This window comes from Dufourea novaeangliae, unplaced genomic scaffold (assembly GCF_001272555.1).
Source record: "Dufourea novaeangliae isolate 0120121106 unplaced genomic scaffold, ASM127255v1 scaffold55, whole genome shotgun sequence".
Lineage (NCBI taxonomy): Eukaryota > Metazoa > Arthropoda > Insecta > Hymenoptera > Halictidae > Dufourea > Dufourea novaeangliae.
The window spans coordinates 1,307,473-1,324,984 of record NW_015373934.1 but is presented as its reverse complement, the minus strand read 5'-3'; the positions used below and the strand labels follow the sequence as shown (position 1 = coordinate 1,324,984).

Below are 17,512 nucleotides of genomic sequence, written 5' to 3'. Positions count from 1 at the left end.
TTCCTCAATCGTGTTATATAATTTCAGTTATGCATCGATCAATCGCAGATTCGTATTTCGCAACCGTTGCATTGATGAAATCTTCATTGATTTCTTTCCCCGTGACACTGAAATTCCAACTGTGTCCCATTTGAATCGTTTAACAGAGAATGTGGGTATCATCGACGGAACGAACATAACAATTCTGAGAATCACTCGAGCGGCTTATTAAGTCTCAAAAAAAAAAAAAAAAAACAGTCAATTTCACTATCATTTGCTTAGCTAGGATGTTCGAAGTCAAACAACAGCACGAAGAATCACATACGCTCCTTTCGAAATTATTGACATTCGATTGCAATACCGTTTCGTACCCTACAACCCTTCATGAATTCACCGTGTTTACTTCCACGTATAAACAGATGCATTAATGTCGGGGAGGTTATCAAGTACCTAGCTAGCAGTAAGTCAAAAGGCCATTCAAAGGTTATCAGGCATTCAGTGTTTTCACTTTCAAGAAGGACAAAATACAAACAATGGCTACATCGTAATGAAAAGTCGAGTTTCCATCGTCTGGTTCGTCCCAGGATCGTGGGGCGCCGCGGTACGCGCCTGTCGGACGAACCACGCCGATTGGCCAGGGCCCACGTGATCACACGGAACTGTCAAGAAACGTGGTTGCGCCGTGCTGTGGTCGCGAAGTGAGGCGCACTAGGCTCCTCTCTCTCTCTCTCTCTCTCTCTCTCTCTCTCTCTCTCTCTCTCTCTCTCTCTCTCTCTTCCACCACCACCACTAGCCCGTAACCAGTAGCGGGGCTCAGCTGTTTCTGTTTACTAAACAAAGGAGCCCAGAAATCAGTTCAACGGCGGACGGCGGAGCGGCACGTTCGGTGTGTCCGTACGCGCGGAGGCACCACTCCTTCTTTTTTTTTCTCCCTAACCTCTCCTCTCGAGTCCGCCGTGTGGCACGGATCGATCTCGTTTCCACGATCATTCCCCGCGGCTGATATAAATCGCGAGTGCATCGAGAAATACAGGATAGGTTATAATCCTCCCTCGTAGAGCCCGGGGGCAACCGATATAGGGGGGGGGATACATATTAAATCGTCCGCGGTGAAAATAATCGGCTGACGGAGACACGACGGATATCGGACGAGGAAAACAGTGAGTATACACACACACCTGTGTAATAACCGTCTTGTCCCGAATAATGTGCTCTGTGGGTGATCCAACGCAATCCTTGACCCGATTCCCTCGTGATATTCTTGTAACGTCTTAAGTCTCTCTCGGTTCCCCCGTTTCAATCTTTCCCGACACACACTCGTGTGTGCTCGATCGATCCATACCAGTCTCTACGCGACGTAGAACTATGGATGATTCCCTTCGGTCTACCCATGAATATAAAAAACAAGAAAATTACTCTCTGGCAAATCATCCCGACTATACGTAAAACTCGACTTTGTCCTGACAGCTACGATCAGCGTGTGCGCAGATAGGTCAGCAGCACGTCTATGCTACTGATGTTTGTTTGGGGAACCGTGTTTTGTAGAGACCAGGCTACGGTTCCAATATGTTCCTTTGATGCTACGTATTTTCGGAATTTTCCTGCGGTTAGTACACTTCGAACTTTCAGAAATACGAATAAAAATAATCCTGCTGCTTTTTCGTGACTGTTTCTTTGTTCTCTATACCCTAAAATGTGGATGTAGCATGGTCAACTGGAATACGTGAGAAAAAAACTGAGGAATGTAGTGCTGACCGTTGAGTTTTACGGATATGACGCGTCAGATATTGGGGTTTAGATGACAGGGATCTTGAACTCTGGGGATTTTGGGGTTATTCGATGGGAAATCGTGAACTGCAACAAATGCGTGGCGACGCGTGGTAGCAAGAACCGTGCTAGAGACGCAGTTACTCCGGACCTATCAAGCCCCATGAATCAGACGAGCAGAACACACGTTAATACGACGCGACAGAGCGTTTTATCACTTGGCTGGCCGAGGGGTTTGTGTGTTGCAAATATACAACCGTTTAGGTGTTCAGAAAATATTTAGAAAATTTTTTATACACTTTATATTATACTATACTAAGTTATATTGCATTCTATATTACACAATTTAACTTAGCATACATTCATTGTTGATAGTTCTACTGTTAATAAAGACGTATCATTACGTCAACCATCTCTTAGCTTTTGTTTGGTGTATCGGACTTGGACCAGGCATAGTTCTGCTACGCAGTGCGTTGCGCTATGCGTTCTCTCATTCTCTAGAGTGGCTTACATAATCGAAATCAGCTGGTGCGCGCAACGACAATCTACGCTTCTGAGCAGAGCGCGCTTTGACAGCTGCTCGTGGTGTGTGTTTGCATGTATTTTCATCGCGACGAAGTTTCCTCTGTTGCAATCAATTTTTCCCCTCTTATCTCGATCGTGACACTCGTTGAGAAATCTCGTTTGTACGGAACGGCTTAACGATTTATCACGAATTATTGCTTTCGTGAATTGCGATTTGGTTGTTTTTGTAAGAATCGTCCAAAGCAAGCGAAACGATTGTTAAATTCGATCATCGAAAACTTTTCGCCTGTCTGCGTGTTCTTTCGTGTTCAACGGATAATAGACCGTAGCGGCATCACGAACAAAGAACCGCGGATACGCGGGAATTGCGTCGTTCCTTGTCTACCTCAAGGCCGATGCAATTGAAAGGAATTGTACTTTAACACGTTCGTTCGGACATAAGGAAGCCGCCGGCGCGAAGTTTATGCGGGATCAAGTGGCCGTCCAGAATCACGATTATTCGCTCCGAATCGGATGCTTAACTCGAACCACGTCCGTCGGTATTTCAAGGTATCGTGGGTGGGTGTACACTCGATAATTGGAGAACGTGGTTTCGTTTTCGCTGATAATCGATTCTTCAGGGTGGAACCATCCCTTAAAGATGAATTGTTTTCTAATAGAAAACTATAATAGATATAAAAAAAACTGTTAGAATGAAAATTCAATGGCTTCTTATGCTCTATAAAAGTGTCTAACGAAATTGTTAAAAATTAATTTTTTTTGTTTATTTATTTATTTAAAAAACGAGTTTGGGACAATTTTAGTGTGCGGGTTTACAGAGCGTAAGAAGCCATTAAATTTCCTTTGCAAGTTTTTTTTTATATCAACTATAGTTTTTGAGATATAGAGGGAAATAGGTGAGAGTACAATTAATCATTAAGGGATGGTTTCACCCTGAAGAGCCGGATATCAGTAAGTACTTCTTGTGAGATCCTCTACAAACCCGCAGGGTTAAAAAAATAAATAAATTGACATTTTCAGGGTATCTAAAGAAGTTCCTCTTTGTGAGTCACACAACCATTAATGAAAAGACTGTGCGTATTCTGTACCGATTGTTTCACGTTATCGAGCAGATAAGTTTAACCTCCGTCGATAACGGGACATCCGTCATCGTGGATCCATTGGAGTAAGATTTCATTCTGAAATCACCACGCGTAAAAGTAACCTTGCGTATCTGCTTAAATAAATGATTTACTTTCATTTTTTGAAAAAAAAAATTCACGAAAGTGTCTACTAGAATATACATAAAGTTATGATTATATAGAAAAAAAATGCGTAATTAATCGGAATAGGAGGCGGGGTTCACAGTTACGGCAGGTAATTCTACCATGCCAGACGTGAACGGTGTTCGATGTATCTCTTGTCGGCTTTCACACACACGTCGATGTAATTGCCGTGCACCGATGCGAGGCACGCTCTTAAAAACCGCGAGAAATGAACAAAGAATATATACATTAAACGTGTGGTGTGTGTACGTGTATACACGCATACAGCACCGTTTCCCAATCTCCCCGTGTGTGGTTCGACTCCTTTACTTTCGACCCCTCCCCCTGGCTGGTTTCTATTCTCTATCGACGAGGCTCGCGAAACTCATTGGACTGATCGACCATCTATACTACTATGTATACTAGAGAATCCTCCGTCAATGTATACCCGCCTTTAACCCTTTGTACTCGTACCTCGCAGGACAGTAACAATATGTCTCTGGCTCTCAACTCTATGCGATGAACACGGTGAAATTAGATCCGTAGACGATATTCAGTTGTCGAACTGGGTCATTTCCAATTTCTTTTAATGGGATCAAGTTGAAGTGGGTTGGAACCGAATTTTTCGATTCCCGAAATTTGAATCTGAAACTTTGTGTAAGATTTCGAACTTCTTGAAATATGAATCGCTGATTTTGTTTGGTCAACATATAGTCATATTATAGTCAATCAAAACACAAAAAAAACATATAACAATATATTCACTTATCCTTTTTTTCTCTAGCACTCACAGTCAATAGTTTCATAGTTCCTACATTTTACCACCCACTGAATAATACTATAATGTGTAACTGAAAAATAAAATTCGAGGAAAATACGCAACTTCTGAATAATTTTTAAATAAGGATTTAAAGGTCTGGAGCGTTAAAGGGTCAACCTTGAACCGCATGAAACCACGAAATAATAGAACACGTATATACTGCCCCCTCCTTCTCGATGATTAACCATGAAACAAAGGGTAGGGCACATATTGGTCGGTAATCGGTTTTAAGAATAGAAGACAAAAGGTTGGGAGACGCTGATGCCGTGCTCGCAATGTGCACACGGATCTATACACGCGTTTATGTGTATATAAAGGTGTGTATCCGTTCGTTACAAGTACGCGTGTGTGGTGGAGATATATATCTCTGTGCGGCGCGTGCATAATGCTCGGTCCGCGAGAACGGCAACCTTGGCCAACCGAGTAATATTCCGAGACGGGAGAGCATTTGCGCAGCAGACACACACTTTGGTCGATATGTATTTCCTCTTCTGGTCTCGCGACCCACCACTCGAAACAATGGATCTTTCCTGAACGATTTTTCCCCTGTGATCCAAACAAGACAGAATCCTGCAGCGTTATTGGCAATGAGGAAACCGCAGCAGCAATTGCGTTTTGTTGCTCCGTTTTATTGCTCCTCCCGGTTTAGAAAGTACCGTTTATCAGTTTTTCTTGTTCCCCTCGGGATATGCAACGAAAATCATTACGAGGAAAATTATGGTAGAAAATTGTTCTAAGGAGAGGCAGTCGGTATCTGTAACTTTCTAAGTCCTTGGAGCTCGCCGTGGAACAGCCAGGAGAACGTGTCTATTCCGTATCCGAAAACTCTTGACGAGCTGTCGTCACACGATCTTTACTTGCCTCGAATTTATTCCGTGGTCTCGTGGTTTATTATTGTGGATGGACCAGGTGCCTTTTTTTTTAACGTGGTCGTATTGATTCCGTTACGGAACCGACACGTCTGTGTTCAGAAAACGTTCCGCCCCCTCGACTGACCCAGTAGCCTCCCGCAGCTTCTGCTTGACATTTCGTAACCATCGCCACCAACGTATATTTAGATGCCACGTCTGTTGCTCGCGGGGCAACGCGAGGATTCGCGCCTTTATGGGGCCTTTACACCGCCACGACAGAGTCTGTTGAAGTTATTTTGGAACATTGTAAGAGTGTCAGATTTTTACGACAGTGGGTAATTTTGAATATTTGGAGTGAAAAAGAAAATGTGGTCTTGTATCGAGGAAGATGTTATATCTCGTTGACGGGTTGCAAATATTTCGGCGATAGTGTAAACGCACCCTAAGCCCGATACGTCCATCCACACAGGGCGGACATTTGTGTACCGTCAGCTGTTCGAGCCACACACTTACTTGTGTTTTCACTTGTGAACCGAGTTATACCAGATGCTTCCTGGTATATTTTCCGTGGTATTTTATAACTCGTTGTAACATAAAATAAAAATTAGAAAGTAAAATTCAAGATAAGCGTAACGGTAATGATGAATTCGGGAATAATAAAAGACTAGACAATCAGAATCACAAGCATAGAATTCACAGTACAGTGATACCGACATCGTAGAGGGTTAAACAGAACTTTCACCAAGTTCCGCCCAATTACAGAGTTTAACGGTCAGATCCTAGAAGGAATCGTTCGAATAAAACGGTTACAAATGATCATTCAAACGAAAGTACTCTCTACTCTCTTTGTTCGGAAACATATTCGTTTCTTATTAACCCCTTCGATGTTTATGTCGAGCGTACTCGTCATTAAACAGAATAAAAATTGCATTTGTTATTTAAAGTAAAATTTAGGTAACATGGTAAACATATTGGTAATTTAAATAATTTTAGAATATTCTCGGACAAGAAAAAAAAAATTATGCCCACGCAATGTATAGCTTAAAAATAATTACGCACACAAGTGCAGGTGTTCAAAATGAAATAAAACAATTGATGGGTTAAGAGGCAAGTCACGATATTATTCCACAGACCTTCAAACGAAATTATCGTCCGTCGAACGTAAACCGGGTGCACTCCCGCGATTCGATTTAAAAGTATCCGCTGTTCTCGTTAATCGTTTCCTCGGAAAAACTGGTTTCCGCCTCGATTCGCCGTTTCGTTTCGCGGCGGTTTTAATTTACGGCCGGCGAATAGTTCGCGCACGGAAAATCATTTGCCCGAGGAGAAAGTACCGTGCTGCCGGCATTGTTACTCCGTCCGCTGCCAGTCCTGGTAATAAACATCGTGTCTGCGCTGTGATGCAACGGAGAACGCATTGTGTAATTTCATTAGGATTATTTTGCATACCTGTTATCACTTCGATTACCGTGCACCATTTTCGATTGTTATTTTATTAATCGAGGTTCCGGTTAACTGTGCGGGTTCACCATAGTGGGATAAAATATTGACCATTTATAGGTTAACCATGGAGTCTGATTTATTACATTCAATTGTGATAATTAAACTGATTATTATAGCGTTCCATAACATGGAAAATGCAATAAATTGAAGACTCCAATAAAACTTAATGCTATTCATATGTTATTATTAATGTAGGAAATCCTTTAGTGTAAAATTCCTAATTCTTTCCCATTTTTTTTTCCGCAGTCTAGTACAGACTCTTCTCGGTTATTGTCCCGAACTTGGGTCCGCGCCGAGACAATAATCAAGTAGGGAGAAATGCTTCTGACCGTTGAGAATTCGTTTTTTGCCCAAAGCCTCGGCAATAGAAGCGGAGGGGAAACAAACTGCTAGTGGTAGGGGTAACGCCTGGACAATAATCGTGTAGAGGAAGCCAGACAATAATCGCGAAGAGACTGTAATAATACTTCATCGCGTAGATATTTTTTTCTGTACATGTCGGTAAGCTCAGAAGGATTACTTTATTAATAAGCGTATCCTTTTCAGCCGCGGGGACGACAAATTCTTTGTTCCTGGCCTACCATTCCCTTCTCCACGGAAAAAAATCAAGTCGAAGGACCTTCCGTGTTCCCATGCCACCTGGTACCATCCGCTGACCGATCCCCATCGACCTTTTTGTCGCGGGTCTCGACAGCGATAATATGGCCCATTCGACAGCCTCGGTTTCCAGTTTTCTAGGAGCCTGATTATAGAAAGAGACACTAGGAACACCTCAAGATCTCTGGACACAAAAGTTCCAACATCCCGAAGCTACCTAACCTCAAATCCAGTCCAGGATACCGTCTTACTCGCGCCTGTACCACCCAAGGTGTCATTCCGTAAATCTTAATTTCCCCTTAAATCTTACCCAAATGGGGTGGCTCACGATTCGACATACAAACGAGTGGCTCGGCCCCGTACAAGTGGGATGGAGAAACCACAACGCGAAAGACGAGTTTGGAATGCGGCAGTTTATACTCGACAAAATTTCGCGGGAGACAGGGGGAGGAGGAACGTTAAGGAGGATAGCGTGGGGGCGCGACGGAGCACGACGGGACGAAACGATTACGGAACGTATCGCTCGCGGGAGCAACGCAATCGTGGGGAGGGAGAACGTTACGTCAATTTGGCGAAGATCCCGAAATTCTGTCCCGCGTAAGGAACGGGGCCACGGGCTGTTTGGACACCGGCCAAAATCGTTTGTGTGGCCCCCCCCCCCCCCCCCCCCCCGCCACTTTCTAACACTGTCTGTAATTTCGTGTATCGTGTACTCTGTTGTACCGTGCTGCTCGGAGGAAGGGGAGGAGGAACAACGGCGGAGCGGACCATACGCTTGGCCTCGAACAAAGAGGAGGCTCTGTCGATCCTCTCTCGCCAGGCGGAAACGTGGCTAGTTTCATCCCCTATGGAAAATCGCACAGCCGAGAGAAGAGCAGGCAGCGTTGTTAGAGCTGGCCGATATACATTACACACACGGCTGGGGACGATACTCGGAGAGGAGTGGGACGACAGGCAGCCGGGCATAATAGTCGTTGCATTACTTCCCCCGTGCTTCCCCTACGTAATCGCGATATCGGTTCAACGGCCATGCGAAATTAACTTTCTCCGGTGCGCGGCGGACGGGTCTCTGCCTCCGCCGGCGAGAAGCCAGCTAGAACCGCGCGCGCGTTTGCCACTACGCGATTACTGGGCGGACTAGGAATGTCCTCGTTAGTCGATAGTTAGTTTCCATCGCTGCGATTGTAATCGATCATTGGAGAAAATGGCGTCGTCGAATGCTCATAGACGTATAATACCGGGCATTTAGCTGATAGACCGTTAAATATTAGAAAAAGATAGCATGCTTTAGGTCACCATTCTGCCTTTGTCTGACATTCGGTCGTTTTCATTTTTTCTACATCTCTGTTGAAACTTCTCTATCGTAGCACGCGTTGTTAGAAAATGACAGGTGACCGTACAGCAGATAACTCTTTCTAATTTTTTATACGGCTTGATTCTGTGGGAGATGTTGCACACCTTATCTTTATAGTTTCTCCAGTTCATTATTTTTTCTTTTTATTCTCTGTATCTCTAGTGTAGAAACAGAGAACTCGATTCAAGGGGAGAGCACACCAGATTCCTTGGGAACATTGTTGTACAGTCGATCTGCGTGGGCGATACTCGCTCGGTCGAATCGTTTTCCAGCCGATGAGAAGGGGGTCCCCGGGTACCGGTTTTCCGTCGCGCGCAAAAAAGAGACAATACTGCGACCTTAGCGGATATGGTCAGACCAGGTATTCCTCGAGGATGCCCGGTCGGTCCGCGACTCTTTCCTCGAGTAGATGCCCTCCCCCCCTATCTGTCTTTTTTCCACCGTTGAAAGCCACTTTACGCCGCGTCGTGCGGGCTTCCCTTTGTCTTTTCTCGTCAAACCGTCGGCTGGCCGACCTCCTTTCGTTCCTTCTTTTTTTAAAAGCGTTTTTACACCTCGATTTCGAAATCATTTGTCGATTAGATTTCAACGTTTAGACGCCATTTAACGGTGACTCAAAGAACATTACAGACGACGGAAGGTGTGTACAGAGAGTGTTTTGTAGTCTGAACTTATCTCTTCGAGGAACCTAAAATGATTCCACAGACATTTTTATCCGAATAATTTCTTATAAAAATAAGTGCACAGAATAAACGTGTAGTCAACCCTCGAATGGTAAGGTGACTTTTAATCGACTTCCACAGTGAAAATGGCCGTACGTAGCCAGACACACTTTATTTCGTTTTATTAAGTCATAAATCGTCGAAAATGTATGTTAACCTATGAAAAATATTTTAGAACGAGAATACAAAAAATAATAAAAAATAAAGTGGCGACAGCACAAGAGTAACTATAACTTGGGTCGGATACAACCCGGATCTTACGATTCCCTATTGGCACCACATTCTATTTACTATTATTTTTTTTATCTCATTTTAAAATATTTCTTATTATTTACCTTGAGATGACCTTCAACCTCGTAGCCTAATTTCCCCCCGAAAATACACTAACTTTCACCCGAATCATTCTTTTGTACCCTGACAAATAAGAAAATAAATAAGGGTGGCAGAGTTAGGTGGGGGACACCCTGTACAGAGTGATATACAAGAGCCAGGACTGTTTTGCTTTCAGAATGCAGTAAACATGCCGTCGTTGCTGGAAGCATTGGAGCTGAAGTACGGCGGTTCAACGACCGAGTGCTCCCTGACCGACGAGGAGACGGAGTCCAGCTCGCCGAAGGCCGCCCTCTCGGTCAGCATTTTCATACCGAAGAAATCGCCACGGCACACGGTGCCGGCGTTGTTGGTGCTGCAGGACTGCGACATCGAGTCGGCGGGCAACGACGCTGAGAAGCTGCGTAATAAATGCAAGAACGTCGAAGAGCTCGATCTCGCGCAGAACAAGCTCTCCCAATGGGAGGAGGTGTTTGGGATATTGCAGCATATGCCGAAGATCAAGTTCGTGAACCTGAGCTTCAATTGTCTGGCGGAGGTGCTGGACGTGAAGTACGGTAGCTACGATCAGCTGAGGAATTTGGTGTTGAACGGCACTAGAGTGTCCTGGTCGACGGTCCAGGGCTTGATACGATTGCTCCGTAACCTGGAGGAGCTACATCTGTCTTTAAACGAGTACAGGACCGTAGATGTGGACCATCAGAAACAGGAAAATGTGAACCCGTCCCTGAGGAAGCTCCATTTCACTGGGAACCCTGTAGAAGTCTGGAACGAGATCGCCAAACTGGGATACATCTTTCCCAATCTGGAGAGTCTGGTTCTGGCCGAGTGCCCGATCAGATCGCTGGCCTTGGTCGACAACAGGAACTCCAACGAGGAGGAAACGACCACCACCTGCCAGACGAAAGAGAATCTCAGCCAGGACAACGAGAACATGAACAACCTGGACGAGAATGTGGTGGATGAAAAGGGGAACAGGATATACGGGGAGGGGAAAGTGAATTACGATAGGTCCGAGTCGGAATCGGAATCCACCGGGAACACGATCAGGTCCTCCCACGATCCGTTCAGGAAGCTAAGGTTCTTGAACGTGAACGGGACACTGTTGTCCACATGGGACGACGTCGAGAGGCTCGCCAGGTTTCCTGTTCTGAAGTCGCTGAGGATTCAGGGTTGTCCTCTGTTCGAGGTGACGAATCTTTTTTTTTCGTTCTTTATGAATGTGTTCTCTTTGTCAACTTCTTTGGAATCTTTCTGTATGTTTCACAGTGATTTTTTTTCTTGTTGTTTGGGGATGAATATTGTAGTCAGTGGGGATGAATATTGTAATCAGTGGGGATGATCGGTTCCGATTCGATTCTTACCGATTCCCTTGGGGAGCACGTCACTGCTATGTATGACACATGTACACTAAAGTTAAAAATATGGGACCAGGGTTCATGATTGATGGACCATCAACTCATTATTCTATTATGATAAAATAAAAGTTACGGAATCGGTACATACACAAATCATTTCCCATTAGTTTTTTACCATTATCAATTCTTTGTAGAATAATAGTTTACTCTCCCTCTTTAATTATCATATCTGGTCCCATATTTTTAACCGTTAATGTATATATTCCTCATGATAGTGACGTGTTTCTCCAAGAAATGGAATCTTAATCGAGCATCCCTAATAGTCTGTCAATTGGACATACAGTGACTCAGACGTATTCGTTCGTATACTTTCCAAATTACAATTAAGCTTACAAATCTTTATGCAATTTCGGTTTACGTACACTTTTACTTGAATCATGCGTTCGTGATAAATGTTTCTTAATTTTCGAATAAGATTCGTAGTTTGTTACGTAATCTGGTAAGATAAATGTGACAGCCTTCTGTGAACGAATTTGTGAGTCACTGGTATAGTAATAATGATCATCGTCGAGGTCCCAAAGAAACTATGTATTATGAAACCGTGCTAGTGGCCTATTCACAAATTACGTGGACACACGCTTTTACGTTTGCACGCGTCGAAACGAAGGCAATAAAACGCAGCCAGTTACGATACGAGAAGTCATTAAGACAGAGGTCTGATCCGGTATGCGCCGCTAGAATCCGTTCAGTTTCGTAGGAAAATCTTGGCACGACGTCAACCGGCCACTGCTGTGTTGCTTTCGAGAAACAAGCACTCCTCGGACTGACGTCGTCGCTCGTTCGAAATCCTCCTCGACGGAGACTCGCATTTCCGTCCTAAAAATAATCGGGCGATGCTAATTGCCCTGTAATATCGACGGGAAACCTTTTATGCACCCAGCCCGAACGATTTTTTGAGATTAGATCCGTATTTTGGTTCGCTATAATTAAAGGGTGGAAAAAGGGCACATGACATATACTATACTTCGATTTTTAACTTTTTGTATTGTTAGGGTCCCATTTCTTGATCACTTGAAGGTGCATTTCGATTGGTTGCGTATCATTGTATCGTATCACCCTAAGCTCAACAAGCTCTAACCTCATTTTTCCTAAAAGTAGTTGTTGCAAATTTATTAGTCTTTTTATAGTCAGTTAGGTCGCAAAACGTGGTCTTAAATCCTCTTTCGTTCGGACAAAGGTCGTCCACCATTTGTAAAAAAAAAACATTCGAACCATAATGGGACACTGCCAATTTGGTGTTTTCAGAGTCCTCGAGAGTACACGGAACACGAGAGGCGGCAGCTGTTGATCGCGAGACTGCCAAACGTCGAGACTTTGAACGGTGGCGGTGTGATATCGTCGCAGGAACGCGAGGACGCCGAAAGGGCCTTCATTCGTTACTACATGGACAAACCGGAAGCGGACAGGCCTGAAAGGTGCTTGCTCGATTCAAAATGGCGCGCCCACTGCTCTCGATCCTTCTTTTTCCCGCCCCCTTAATTTAGATTCGTTAGCGTATCTGGTTCCTGTCTCTCCATTTTTGCGTCTCGAGCGCCGAGCCTCTTGATAAAGTCACTCTCCTCTATTTTCGTTCGAGCCTTAACCTTTTACACTTCGTTCTATATTCATGAGTGGATCCAGCCACCATGAGTAATAAGAAAGAATCATTTTCGGAGAATTATTAAGAGGTTATACAGGGTGAAAGGAGAAAAGAGTTCGTATCTTCTGGGGTGGAAATAGCACTCGTCAAATGGTGAAAAAAAAGTCCTGATAAACACGGGTCAAAAGATTAATATTTTGAAAGTTATAAATAAATTTTTGTGTTTCATATAAACCATTTTTATTAGTTTTTTTTTTTCATCGTGTGGCGAGTATACTATCTACCCCAGAAGTTACGGACCCATTTTTGTTTCACTCTATATATTTATTTGTCTACTGATTACATCTAGATCGTACGATGGAAACGCTGCCATTGTTTCCACAAATTTGCTTCGAAATCGTTGAATGGATACGTCACATCTGTACCTGGTAGGACGTATTTCGAGCGAATTAATTTGGCTCGAGGACCTGTCGCGAGAATTAATTCCCATTTCCATGCCTTCGTCGTGGTCTATTCTAGTTGGCAAGCCAGAAACCATAAAGCTAATTCTAGTTTCACGGGCGCCCCGTCGTTTGTCGAAATGGAACGACGAAGCCCCCAAACTTGACCCTGGTGTCCTTCCATTTTCAGGTACTCCGAGCTGGTCGCTATTCACGGCAAGCTGGACCCGCTGGTACACGTTGACCTGACGCCAGAGAAGAGGGTCAAGGTCACGTTCACTTACGGAGACCTGGTCGAGGTAAATTTACCCCCGTTTATACCCATGGAAGTCGATAATCGACCACATAATTAAATTCCGAGATCTGTCGGTTGAACACGCGTTTCAGTCGTCCATCCCCGTAATATCGTCGCTCTGGTTCTTAAATGTTGTTAGTATATTCGGAGATTCAACCATTAAGAAAAGAAAAAACTTGAATTTTTTGTATATTCTGAAACTTTGAACGAATAAGACGCACGTGGATTACCTAATTTTTTTTTTAAGAATGGAGTAAATTAATTGAAATTAGCTTTACTTTATATTAGTTGATTTGTTAATAAATTTAGTTAGATAAAAGTTTTAATTGTTAAGAACTCGGGCGATGATATGTGTTCACTAGAGGAAAAAAGTCCTTTCGGAGGGGTCGTAGAAGAATCGATTCTGATGGAAATCAAATGGCCCCCCGTTTTTAGTGTCACTACAGCGTTGAGAGATACCTGTTGAATGTAAATGGGGAAATTGTAGGTACGATCCGTGGACGTGTACAGAACCGTTTTCGAACTGAAAACCAAACTGGAGACGATGGTGAAAATCCCGGCGAATCGGATGAGACTGTTCTACGTGGATCAGGTGAGCGAGTTTTCGAAACGACGTTACTTTATTTTTCGTATTTTTTCTGTTTTCCAGAATGTATGGTTCCTCGAGAGTCCTCTTAAAAAGCACGAAATCACGATATAGAAACCCCGTCACACAGACCCCCTTTCCATGAATTCCTCGGCGTCGCACGAAATTTCGAAATGAATGTGTTGAACACACGATCCAGAGGTAAATTGTTTCTACAGTTTGTGTCTATGTGTGTTTGTCGGCTGCTGTACCAGATTATTTTCCTTTTTTCTTTTCTTAAGGTGGTATTCTACTAACAAGGGAAGGCACGAAAGTCCACCTCCGATTTTGATGAAACTTCGTATGTCTGTTAAGCCGTCAAAAATACGTATCCCTTAATTTTGACTGCTTGACAGACATACGAAGTTTCATAAAAATCGTAGGGTGACACTTCCGTGCCTTCCCTTGTAAAAAATCGATTTTTTTTCTTGCAATTTCTCATAGCTTGGGGCCCTAAAAATGTGTTCCTGAAGCTTTACGACAAACTTCATAAAGTTGAAAAGAAACTCTAAACCCGTTTTGGAAAATGGTTGCCACGAATAACAAAGCCTTAGATAACATTTTTGCTAAGAAAAAAGTTGTTTCAAATCATCCCAGGAACCCCTCGTTTCCGGGAGTCCAAGCTATTTTGGGACAGCTTGTATATATTTTAAACATTTATCTAATGCGTTTCGTTCATGTCGAAGGTGATGAAGGCGCAGTACGGGCCCGAAGAGATGTTGTATCCGAACAAGCAGCTGTATCGGTACAACATCCGGAACGGTGACGAGATCATCATCGATAGCAAGCTGAACCGATGCGTGTCGACGTCCTCGACAACGTCTTCCATTCGTTCCTGAGGAAGGTTCGCCAGCGAATCGTCGGATGACGCGAAACCCAACACCTGACGATTGTCGGAATCTGATCTCCGTTAGCACGGATCCCACGGTCGCGAAGGGGAGGACCGTTTGGTGTTGCTTCGATCGTAGATCGAACAACTAGGGGGTGGGGGGCTTGGAACTTTTGATATATATATATACATATATATATATATATTACCATACAGACCGAGTAAACATTGTTTTTTTTTAGCGAATATATTGTATTCATCGTCGATTCTTCGGGATTAAGAAAGATACGCGTGGTTGGGTGATTCGAAGGAAGTTACGAGGACAGATAAAGAAAAAGAATTATTGTCAATCATATTGAAAAAGGATTTTCGAGATACACAAGGTCGTAGATTTGTTCGTAAAGGTGGCATATCTTGCAGAAGAGATGTGTATTCGATGGACCTTTTTACACGAAGAAATTTCCGAGAATTCGCGAATCTTCCTCCGGAAGGTTCGCGCTAATCGTTAGAGCGTAGAATTAACCGTCGAAGCCCTAAGGGGGGTTGGGAAAAGGAAAACGTAAAGTACTTAGTTGAACTACTGTAGTGGCCCCCGATATACAAATTGTTTTCCATGTAGTTGATGCCCGTTGCTTCCCGGTTACGGGATGTTAAAATATACCGTTGACTGCTCTGTACCGCAAGGAAGAAGACGCAGAAGAAGAAACCCTTAGCCATACCGTATTGACCGTATTCGAGAGAGAAGAATATATCAGAAATCATCGTAGATCATCCCCTAACCGACGTGTTTGTTTGTTCAACGGACTTTATTATTAAACGGGGACAGTGGGTGATGGCAGTAGAACGGCGAACGAAAACTGATTTAATTATGTTACACCGGATGTGTTGAGTAGTGAGACGTTGACTCCAGTTTGTTGATCGATGTGCGTTCTGTAAACGGTAAGAGGACTCTGTCGAGAGGAGAATTAACGAAGCCAAGTTCTAGTTGCGGATGAATGTTAAAGCGTGCGAGAAATGGCGAACCGAAGAAAAGAAAAAAAAAAAAAGAAACGATGAAACTCATCGAGGCTGTCGAAGAGAGAGTGAACTATTTTTGTAGATCGCAGCCGATTCGTCTTCAAGTGGACGTGATAGAGAGACGATACACGGCTAGGCAATGATAAAATATTGTGTACACGGTAATACGGCTTTGTATTGTTCACACACACACACATAAAAATACACCGAAATTTTTGTTGTCTTTTAGCCACTGACGAAACGGAAAGGTTGGTGCTCACCACACGCCGGAGACCAAATTCGCCGTGACATTGATAAGCGCGGAAAAACTAACGGGAATGGTCAATAGACAACTTTTTTTCACATTTTGTACAATTTTTCATCCCCGGCGTGAACGTGAGGATTTAACCTCTAGAGATCGTCAGTATCAGAGAAATGCGTGTGTTTGTGTCGTAATATTCTTGTGCATTTTGTTTTTTTTTTCTGTTCGGTGTGTACTTAAGCCTCCGAAACAATCGACGCGCGATAACGATTAATCGAGGTGTACTGGTAACACGGTATACCGTCAAGTTTCTATATTTTTTAACCGATAATTTACAAAAACTGTCTTTCATGTGGTGTATACGTTGTTTTTCTTGTCTTTTTTTTTTTTTGAGGGGGAATTTAGAAGGATGTCATCTGGCAGAGATTGAGACTTATGCTGTTAGCGAGAGGACACTAAAGGTGCGTATCCACTTGTTGAGTATCCCCTTTATTGTATCACTGTTGTATATCAATGTGGATGAGGGCAAGCATTACATCGTTGCGTAAAAAAATATATGGTGATACGATACGGTGATACGCAACAAATGGATACACACCTTAACAAGGAGAGGTCCCCGTGTATCGCTGGCTTTTTAATGAGGTTTTAGCACATGTTCGGAATGTTAAAACAAATGCTAGTTATTTCAGTCGCATATGGCCGTTAGTTTGACATACACTTAACGTTAAGGTTGTCGCCTATACACAGGGTGTTACCGAAGTGGTGGTGCAACCCTAAGGAATGTGACCATCTTCGATATCTCACTCGTTTTTGAAGATATAAAAAAATGTGTAGTTCCGAAGCACACCCTGTATATAGACTACGACTTTAACATTAAATATCTCCAGAACTAATGACCTTACGCGATTGAAACAAATACCACTAGTTTCAGAATTTCAATCTTTATCACTCTGCAAAATCTCATTAAAAAAAGCCATTGTTACATTTGGGGACACCTTGCGAGAAAAAAGGGAGAGGAGCACAACAATGTTGCACGACCATATGTATTCCGCTTGCAGAGGAAGGGAACCTTGAAGAGTCACTTAGTGCCTGCCTTTTACTAGAGTAACTCGCGATACTTCAAGAAAAAAAAAAAAACACTGCCCTGTAAATACCATGAACCACACACACGCGTACAAAATGGACAGGACTCCCAGAAAGCACACGACGTCTAATGACGCCTTGAAGACGGTTTAAAGGCGCCTTAGACCTAAAATAGCCGTAAAATGGGCGTTTTTAAGGCGTCATGTGCTATCTAGAAAGGGACAGATGAGATCTGGGACTGGGAAGAGTCGGCTGACGCGTTTCACGAAGATCACACACACACACACACACAC

At 43.4% G+C, this 17,512-nt stretch overlaps 1 protein-coding gene across 1 annotated transcript; it reads left to right on the top strand.

The window, feature by feature from the left end:
* Positions 1 to 9,882: 9,882 nt before the first annotated feature.
* On the top strand, positions 9,883 to 15,196 carry LOC107195248 (tubulin-specific chaperone cofactor E-like protein). Its single transcript, XM_015585051.1, has 5 exons — positions 9,883 to 10,881; positions 12,356 to 12,525; positions 13,320 to 13,428; positions 13,912 to 14,016; positions 14,736 to 15,196. The coding sequence occupies exons 1-5, from the start codon at positions 9,883 to 9,885 to the stop codon at positions 14,886 to 14,888; spliced, it is 1,536 nt and encodes a 511-aa protein (XP_015440537.1). The 3' UTR covers positions 14,889 to 15,196.
* The last annotated feature ends 2,316 nt before the right edge of the window (positions 15,197 to 17,512 follow it).

What these genes read in the sequence shown, in the direction of transcription:
- LOC107195248 (XM_015585051.1), top strand. Translation starts at nt 9,883, where the DNA reads ATGCCGTCGTTGCTGGAAGCATTGGAGCTGAAGTACGGCGGTTCAACG. An exon ending in AGGGTTGTCCTCTGTTCGAG is followed by an intron (nt 10,882 to 12,355) that starts GTGACGAATCTT and finishes TGGTGTTTTCAG; the next exon opens with AGTCCTCGAGAGTACACGGA. An exon ending in GAAGCGGACAGGCCTGAAAG is followed by an intron (nt 12,526 to 13,319) that starts GTGCTTGCTCGA and finishes TTCCATTTTCAG; the next exon opens with GTACTCCGAGCTGGTCGCTA.